This window comes from Propithecus coquereli, unplaced genomic scaffold (genome assembly GCF_000956105.1).
Source record: "Propithecus coquereli isolate 6110/MARCELLA unplaced genomic scaffold, Pcoq_1.0 Scaffold128, whole genome shotgun sequence".
In the NCBI taxonomy this organism is placed as follows: Eukaryota; Metazoa; Chordata; class Mammalia; order Primates; family Indriidae; genus Propithecus; species Propithecus coquereli.
The window spans coordinates 2,934,854-2,941,175 of record NW_012136969.1 but is presented as its reverse complement, the minus strand read 5'-3'; the positions used below and the strand labels follow the sequence as shown (position 1 = coordinate 2,941,175).

At 39.9% G+C, this 6,322-nt stretch overlaps 1 protein-coding gene across 1 annotated transcript in view; it reads right to left on the bottom strand.

The window, feature by feature from the left end:
• Positions 1 to 489: 489 nt before the first annotated feature.
• Positions 490 to 6,322, bottom strand: part of MSANTD3 (Myb/SANT-like DNA-binding domain containing 3) — a 9,897-nt gene continuing 4,064 nt past the window's right edge. Inside the window, exon 2 of the mRNA XM_012638304.1 lies at positions 490 to 1,667. Coding sequence (XP_012493758.1) covers positions 1,258 to 1,667 — 410 coding nt within the window. The 3' untranslated portion in view covers positions 490 to 1,257. The remainder of the gene's footprint in view (positions 1,668 to 6,322) is intronic.

The following is a 6,322-nucleotide window of genomic DNA, read 5'->3' as shown; positions in this document are numbered from 1 at the left end:
TGGTCATGAAGCAACCTGAGGCAGAGCCAAGGTTAGAATTCAGGCCCAGACTCCCCGTCCTATACTCCCTCATGTAAACTCTGCCACATGAACTCCTCCTTCCCCACCACACGGCCTTGAAATCTCATTCTCAGAAATTGCTCATCTGTCTTGGCACTTAAGTGTCACTTTGCTGCTTCCAGCTACTGCTGTCCCCAGCCTTTTAACATTAGGCTCCAGAAAGAAGCTGTATCGCAGCTCGATCAAAATACCCATTTATGAATCCATATTTCCAAGTATGCTGGTAATGGATTCCTACACAAAGCCCAACGCTAACTGTGTAACGCCAGCTACAAAGCTAGCATCATGAGCATGGTGAAGGAAGGGCCTTTCCTCAGGTGGCTAAAGACTAAAAAGAAGGGCACCCATTAACTCAGTAGTACCAAGTTGGCAGGAAACTACCGAGGGAAGGCAGTACCTTTAAAAAACATACACAGTGTGACTATAAAATTGCAAGTCTTTTTTTTAATAAAACAAACATAACAGAATGTGGAAATCTAAACGAACATTTCTCCTTCAAAGTAGTCACATCCTTAGTTCCAACAAAGCTATCATTGTTGAAGACGTTATTTGGAACTCCTCTTTGGGGAAAGGGCTTAAAAGGCAGTTTATGAGCCACATTAGAAAATATCCTCCTAAATATTGGGCTGTTTAAAAACAGAAAATCCACACTCAGAGGATGACACCAAAAAAATAAAAAAAGGTGCTGCAGCTCTCACAGAGGTTCCCTAAAGACTTCTAGCAAGTTCTGAGCAACAGCATCACCACTGGAGAAACGTGTGGCCTCCCAGGACAGCCAGTTTCAATGGAAGGGCATTCATTTGGATGGAAAAGTTCTGCTGTTTAAAAAAAAGAAAAAAGAAAAGAAAAAAGAAAAAAATCAGCCACACTCCTTTATAGCCACACTTGCAGCATTTGATCAAAAAAAAAATACAACAACACTCACACATGGTTCTTGTATGAATTCTAATTAAGAGACATTACATTCAGAATTATAGCACTCAGTGATAACTTTCAGAAGACTCTAACAGCTTCTTTGCCACTTAAGGGGTACAGAGGGTGCAGCTGTTTACCTGAATGTATTCTTAAATAAGTGACTACTACCACTCTAATGTTCCTAGTCGTAGCTCTGTTACAGATTACTGACCGGGGCGAGTTCATGTTCCAGACTTTCTTTGCCAACACAGATCAATTACAGGAGAGCCACCCACAAAGTTCTTAGGGTGAATTGGGAAAGGGCCGGTTAAATGAGGAAACAGGCCATTCCTTGGTAAAAGTTTGTAGTTTTCTTTCCCAATACATCTTCTTTTTATTGAGAACTTCCATTTTTATCCTGTGTTCCTCCTCTGCCATCTCACACTCTCGCTCTATCTGCTGGATTTTGGCCACATGCACCTCATTCATTTGTATCAGCTGCAGTTGTAAGATGGACATTTGTTGATGGTGTTCTTCCTCATGCATCTTTTTTAAAGCACCTTCCTGAGAGGTTTTGCTCCTGTAGTTTTTATTGGCTGTTATTCTGACAGCTGAACATGAGGGTTCAGGTTGAGAGGTCCCCTCACATACTGGAAAATGTATGAACTCTTTCTCATCATCGCACAGTTCTCTATTTGAAACAGCAAATGATTCTGAAAAACAGTAGCAGAAAACATATGTTCAAAGATTTTACAAGCAGAGAAAAAAAAAATCAATCCTATTTCAAATGACAGGGTCCCTCATTACAGGATGTATCTAAAATAGTGTCTGCTTTGGCCTTCGTGTCTGCAGGTACCCTGGCCACACCTGACTGTTTACAAACCCATAAATCAGAAGCAAATTTTCCTTAAGAAATTATGATAAAGAATTTCATTATATCGTTTCTAGAACTTCTAAGTATGGGATCCGTGGTCAGAGACCACACTGATCAAGATTTGGAGACCCTGTTGACATAAATTCTAAAACTGAAATGTGCCCAACTGTGATGCGCATTAAGACCAGGACATGAGGCCAATGTGGGTCTGATCGCCCTTTACCAGTTTCTCATTCAGCCACGAGCGCTTACGTTCATTTTCACAAGAGCGCCATTGCTGTTTACTAGTTGCAGGTGTTAACCCTTACCTTGGATAGCCGTCTTACAAATGTTCTTTGAAAGATGAGTCTGCACTCCCTGGCTTAACTTCCTGACATGCCATTTCTCTTTAATCTCCTGCATCTGGCTGCTACCTTCTAGCGCTGCCATTTGGGGTCAACAGTCAGATCCCAAGGACACTTTTCAATGTCCTTTTTAACTCTTCCCTAGCATTTAACAATCCTTCTTGAATTTCTTTCCTCCATTAGCTTCTGAACCATTGTACTCTACTAAGTTATTCTAAAGCCTCCTTCCTCTCTCATTGCTGCTTCTTGAGTCTCTTCACGTACTGAGACTCCTGCTCCACTCACCTGTTACCTTTTCATATTCTCCCGGGAGGTTCCCATCTCTGGTTCTGTTCTCGACACACCCTAAGCAACCTCATAACCTGGTTCCAACTTTCCTTTATCTTTCTTGCCTTACTCTTCGAAATACTCTGAGCACCCTTTAATCCTACCACAGACGACTCAGGTTCTTTAAAAGGTCATACTTTTTTTCATAAGTCTGTGTCTCATTGTTCTCTCAGCTTGAAGTTGTGCTCACTGTCTGTCCCTCCACTCATCCTAGTCTCCCTTTCTCAACCCCCTGCTCCTACTCATTCAGGACCCACGTCACTTGTCTATGAGACTCAGCTCCTCTCCTTTCTCTACGTGTATGCTTCGGCTATAGCACTTGACACACACTAGTATTGTGACACCATGACTTATTCATTTCTTTTATCCTTGGGTACCAGTTACTTTGCTTGGTACACAGTAGAAGCCTAGTAAATATTTATCAGCTGAACCCTTGAATACAAAGGGAAGAGAATATACAGATGCAAAACGATGCCACTTTTGGTAGGTTCCATGTTTCCCTTATTTTTTTATAGGTCAATTGGGGAGTTTCCATAAGGAAACCACTAACTCCATTAACCCATGGAGTCTTCGAGCTGTGACTCCAAGGCCTTCTTGAGAAGCTTTACATTTCCAATAATGAGAATCTTCTCTTTGGAGAGAAATCATATCAATTTATTAACAGAGTTGATTGCATTATTATATCCACTCCATTATTCTGGAAGATGGGATGCCGGGAAGGTTAATGGCTACTGGGGGAAACCTAATTTATAGAACAGTGTTAATAAAAGGAAAATGGCTACTGTTTAATTATTTCACTTCAAGGGGTAAAGTAACAACTATAACTAGTTCCTAATTAAGATTAAAGAAAAGGTAAAAAAAAAAAATCTTACTTTTGGAAAAGAAGATTAAGGGAAAAAAAGAAAGAATTGATCTTGCTCTTGCTCTGGAAACCTATATCTTGCTCTTGCTTTATAATCCTATCTTTCCGTCCTCAATAAACCTCATTTCATGCTAAAAAAACAAAAACAAAAAACACTACTTCTGTGCCATCCAGAGATAATGAAAATGTCCCTCGTGTCTCCCCAGGAATCTTCCCAAACTCCAACAGCTCTGGCTTCAACTAGATGTTCTTCTCTTGATGCTCCCTTTGCCTCCTGGGCCCACCTCTGGCAGAGCATTTGTTAAATCTGGTGGTTTAACTACCTTCCCTTCAAGGATGGGAGTACTTGAAGACAGAGACTGCTTCTTCTTCATCCTCATGGAGAACCCAGCACAGGGCCTGGTCCAGAGATGTGTGTAGGGCGAAACATCTGCAGTGGGTCACACCCCTCCCAACACAGCCCAACTATGGGGAAAGAACGGTGCTCTGAGTGGGTAACCAAGGCACAGGACAAAGGAATGGGAAAGGGTTAACATTGAGGCTAGGGGCCCTCAGATGTGAACGTCAATTGTGAAGAGCCTTACCTCACCTGTTTCCTTTCTAATTTTGGATCTCAAAATGTCTTCTCTGAAGACTGGACATTTTTTGGTACCTCTCCAGAGGTGGGAAACCTACAGCCTTCTGATTTTAAGATTGTTCTTTTTTAAGCACCAAAGGAGGGAAGAAAAGCTTCATCTTTCTCTGCTGCACCTCTTTTAGTAAAAGGATTTTGTTCCGTAAAATTTGGATTCAGTCAAAAGGCCGTACTTAAGGACCTAGAAGGCCACAACATGTGGACTTAAGCCTGTAGGTTCCCCACCCGAGTCGCTTTTCTTTTTGATTTCATTCCAGGGGATGGTTCTGGATACTCCTCTGAGTTCTTAAAGTCCATACCCTCACAATGCTGTCTCTCCCGATTTCTAAATGCTCACTTTTATCTCAATAATTCCAGGCTTTAGGGACCGGATGATGATGACAGCAGCTCCCATTTTCTGGGCAGCTAATCAAGTACTAGACTAGTGCTTTAACAGCATTACCTCATCTAATCCTTACAACAACCCTCTGAGGGAGGAATTATTATAGAAAACCAAATACAATATCCAAGGTCATCTGGGTAGTTGAAAGAACAAGGATTCTAATCTAAATCTGCATGACTCCAAAATCCAAGCTCAACCACTACAATACCTAGCCTGCTACTATTCCACTTGTTCAGCTCATCACTTACATATTTTAAAATGCAGCCTCCAAATTGAATCCACTACAAAACCATCTATTATGAAGAATATGGGTGTATAGTCTGCATTTTGATCTCCAAATTTCTAGAGCCAAGAACATTCAGACAGTATGTTCGTGTGTGGGAGCAGAGAAATGACTCTACTTTCAAACTATGCTTTTTAGTTTAAATGCTAGTACACAAATTTTTAAGGAAAAAAGCCAGGCCTCTTAAGACTCTGGCAGAAGATGGGGCTTAAAACTACAGAAGCCCAATGGAATAGTTAATTAACTTTCACACAAATATTAGCTCCAATGAATAGAAGCTAGTGTTCAGATGGGAAGAATCTTCTCTTAATTGGAAAAAGACTAGCCTGGGAATGGCAGCCTGCTGCAAACACTCACCATGTAATTTCTCTCACAGGTAAAACAAAAAGTAGAAAACAACTCAATCTTATGCAAAAAGAGTAGGAAGGCCTCAGAGCTTTCCTGGAACCAGAGAACACAGCCAAGGGGATGTTCTTTCACTTGGGCAATTTAAATAAATTTAATCTCAGCAGAAAAAGCCTATTATGGCAGCAAAAGGATGGGAAGGAAACTGTGTACACGCCAAACCCCAGCTCTGCTAAACAGAACATAGGAAATAGGACAAACTGGGAAAATGAATAAATAAGACGTGTGGATGCATATATGTAATATAATACAGCAACTAAAAGAAACAACACAGATTTACATACTACAATGGGAATTAATCTTAAAAACATTATTTTAAGTGGAAAAAGAAGAAAAAATGGTATCTATAGAACAATTTTAAACCCATCTAAATGAATAATATATGTACATAAGACATATGAAAGAATACACTATGATTCAGGTGCAGGAGGAGAGAATTAAAGTGGGGAATGGGGATAAAAAGGGAACACACACATAACTAACACAAAAGAGGGGCTTTTCACAGACCAGTCAGGCTGGTGTGCCGTGACTGGAAATATAACTCAGCCCTCTGTACCTGAGTTCCCATCCCAAAAGACTAGGATTCAATTAAACAGTAATACTAATGGAATTTATTAAGAAATGTTCACACTATTCAATTATAGCTTTATAGCACATAAATATTTAATAATAGCATGTGAAATTAAATATAAATTCTCCTAAGACATTTGAGTGCTACTCCAAAGCTTAGTTTTCTTAAATGTATTTGACCTTTGGTCATCCCACCTTCCCAGCCATTCCTAGCAAATTGTGTTGGCTTCTGTGGTTTGTTCTGCACACCTGTTCCCCAAAGATAATAGAAGATAAGTGTGAAAGCCAAGTTAGCACAGAGCATAAAATCTGCAGTGTGTAAATTATTTTAATATATGTAGGGGGACTTACTGGTTTTTTTTCTTTTTTGCAAACATAATCTTAAGTGTTATGCTTAAATTTTAAGACTACCGTGTTCAAATACAGATGTACATTTTAAGAAAGTCATTGACAAAGCTAAGCATATCCAGGGGATGGTGATCAAGATGACACAGCTGAAACCATCTCCCATCAAAAAGTAGCTGGAGGGAGGCCTCTAGTGGAATACTATTAGTCTCCATTCTGTTTAACAGTTTTAAAATAAATTCCAACAAATTTCTGAGTACCTAATTCTGTAATAGGCACCCTGTGAGGTGTTGGAACAGCACTGCCCAATAGAAATATAATACAAGCTATTTATTAATATAT